The sequence below is a fragment of the Egretta garzetta genome, unplaced genomic scaffold (assembly GCF_000687185.1).
Source record: "Egretta garzetta isolate BGI_Z169 unplaced genomic scaffold, ASM68718v1 scaffold997, whole genome shotgun sequence".
Taxonomy (NCBI): Eukaryota; Metazoa; Chordata; class Aves; order Pelecaniformes; family Ardeidae; genus Egretta; species Egretta garzetta.
Genome location: NW_009260336.1, coordinates 243,737 through 245,866, shown reverse-complemented (window position 1 = coordinate 245,866; position 2,130 = coordinate 243,737). Strand labels below are relative to the sequence as shown.

The following is a 2,130-nucleotide window of genomic DNA, read 5'->3' as shown; positions in this document are numbered from 1 at the left end:
ACGGCGGTGAGGAGTTTGCCTGACTGGTCGGTAAGGTGGTTGCAGTGGCTGAGGTCGAGGCGGGAGAGCAGGGGCATATGGCGGATGATCAGCCGCAGCGTGGCGTCAGTGATGTCCAGGCCGGCGAGCCGGAAATCGATCATGTTGCGGAGTTTGCTGCGATTGTCCTGACCTGCAAAGGGAGAGGAGAAGCTGAGCGCGGACTTTCTGCCCTGTTGGGCTGGGGCATTCCGGGATCAGGCACCGCCTCCCGGCCCTGCACCCAGCACATCGCCCTCCTCCAACTCCCCACCACCCCGGCCCTGCCCCGTGGCAGCCTGGGCAACAGCTTACTGGGTTTGTCTGTCGGAGGCGTGAGTAAGTCCCGGATCTGAGGGTCCTTGATTCCTACTGCCCACCGAAGATCGAGGGTCCTGAGAAGGGGGCAGCTGGAGGTACTGAGAGCACAGACCGCAGACCAGGAACAGCCCGCTAGGATGAGGTCTTTCAGGCCTGCCGGGAGAAGGGAAAGACTTGGGTCAGCTCCGAGGCGTCCCCGGTCTCGACCCTTTTTCTCCAGGCTCACGAGGAAGCAGCTCCCCTCCCTGCCCGGGGCGGGAGAGGCAGCCGGGCTCTCTGAAGGAGAGGTTAACACGCAGCAGCGGGACACCACACCGCTATCGGCTGCTTGCTGGGTGACGGGATCCAGGCTCCTAGGAGTTTTCCCGCTGGCAGGCACCAGGGTGCTGAGCCCATCTCTCGCGGCGGTCCAGCCACCAGGAAGCCTCGGAGCAGGCTGGTGGCAGCGGCAGGGCCCCCTTCCCCAGCCCGCGCTCACCTGGCAGCCTGTTGACGAGCCACGTAAGCTGTTTTTTGGAGATATTGGTCCAGCTGAGGTCGAGGCTGACCGGCTGCCTTTTGATGATGCCGCTCAGCGCCTGGGGGGTGATGGACTTGCACCGGCTCAGATCTATCTTTGTCCACAACCTCTTGTCACAGCACCTGGGGATGAGGACAAGGCTGAAAGTTGAGCCCCGTGGGCCAAGAGCCGGCCAGCGGGTTGCCTGGCTTTGGGGAGGAGCCCAGCCCCGCTGTGGCCCCAGCAGCAGCACCAGGCTGCTCTGCCGGGTTTCCCCGAACACGCAGGGAGGTTGCCGAGGGTGTCCGGCCACCCAGGGATGCCCAGAACAGCCCCAGCGGGGTTTTGCTGCCATGTAACAGGACTCCGAGTCGCAGCTGTCGGCCTGAGCGCTCCTCCTGCCAGGGCGAAGATCTTAAGCATCCTTGCTCCCAGCAGGCGAAACGACTCGGCCTGGACCCCAGCCCACGGCCCCGGCAGCGCTCGCCGCTTCGCCGGGAGCTGCGGCAGAGCCTGGGGGGTGGCACAAACTCCTCCTCTCCCACGGGAGCCTGGGGAGACCCCGGACCCGCTGGCAGCTCGGCTGCGCCCCTGAAGATGCCACACCAGTGGCAGGTGAGGGGCCGCTCTTCTTCAGCCCCCACGCCCCACCATTCCCACCGGCCGCTGATCCAAGTGGGCCGGTCCTTTCCCATCGTGCCATTCCCGCTGCTCGGCGGTTAGAAACCTCCCAGTTTCCAGTTCCCTGGCTGTTCCCAAGCCCTCCATCCAGCTGTCCCGATGCCAGCATTGTCTTCAGGCCTGCTGCTGCTGCCCCCCAGGCGTTTCCAGCCAGCAAAGCCCTCCCCGCCTCCGCCTTTTTTGCAAGGACACAGCAGGGGACACAGGTGCTCAGGTGACAGCACGACCGTCTCCCAAGGGAAGGGACAAGAGGAAAGCAGCAGAAGGGAACGAGAGGGACCGGCGCGCGTATGGCGGAGGCAGCAGCCGGCAGGGCTGCTCCGGGGAGCGAAGGGAGGGCACCGAGGCGAGGTCCTTTCCCCCTTCCCTCTGGCTGCCAAATCGGGCACGAGATTTGGGGTGGCCATGCCCAGTCCAGGGGTCAGGGCGTGGGCAGGCCTGGCTGCGCTCCCCCCGGCCCCGCGTCCCCACACTCACCACTTGTACCAGGTCTTGCACACCCGCATGCACTCGCAGAGCTCCCTGCGGGTGAGGTAGCGGAAGACGGACATCCACACCTCGCGCTGCATCCAGCTCTCCTCGCCCTCCTGCGCCCGGCCCCCGCGCGTTGA

At 65.8% G+C, this 2,130-nt stretch overlaps 1 protein-coding gene across 1 annotated transcript in view; it reads right to left on the bottom strand.

Moving 5' to 3' along the window:
• KDM2A (lysine demethylase 2A) overlaps window positions 1-2,130 on the bottom strand; it is a 46,397-nt gene that overhangs the window by 922 nt on the left and 43,345 nt on the right. The window contains exons 17-20 of the mRNA XM_035897992.1: window positions 1,997-2,130; window positions 818-981; window positions 334-492; window positions 3-172 (exon numbers count right to left, since the gene is read on the bottom strand). Coding sequence (XP_035753885.1) covers window positions 3-172; window positions 334-492; window positions 818-981; window positions 1,997-2,130 — 627 coding nt within the window. The remainder of the gene's footprint in view (window positions 1-2; window positions 173-333; window positions 493-817; window positions 982-1,996) is intronic.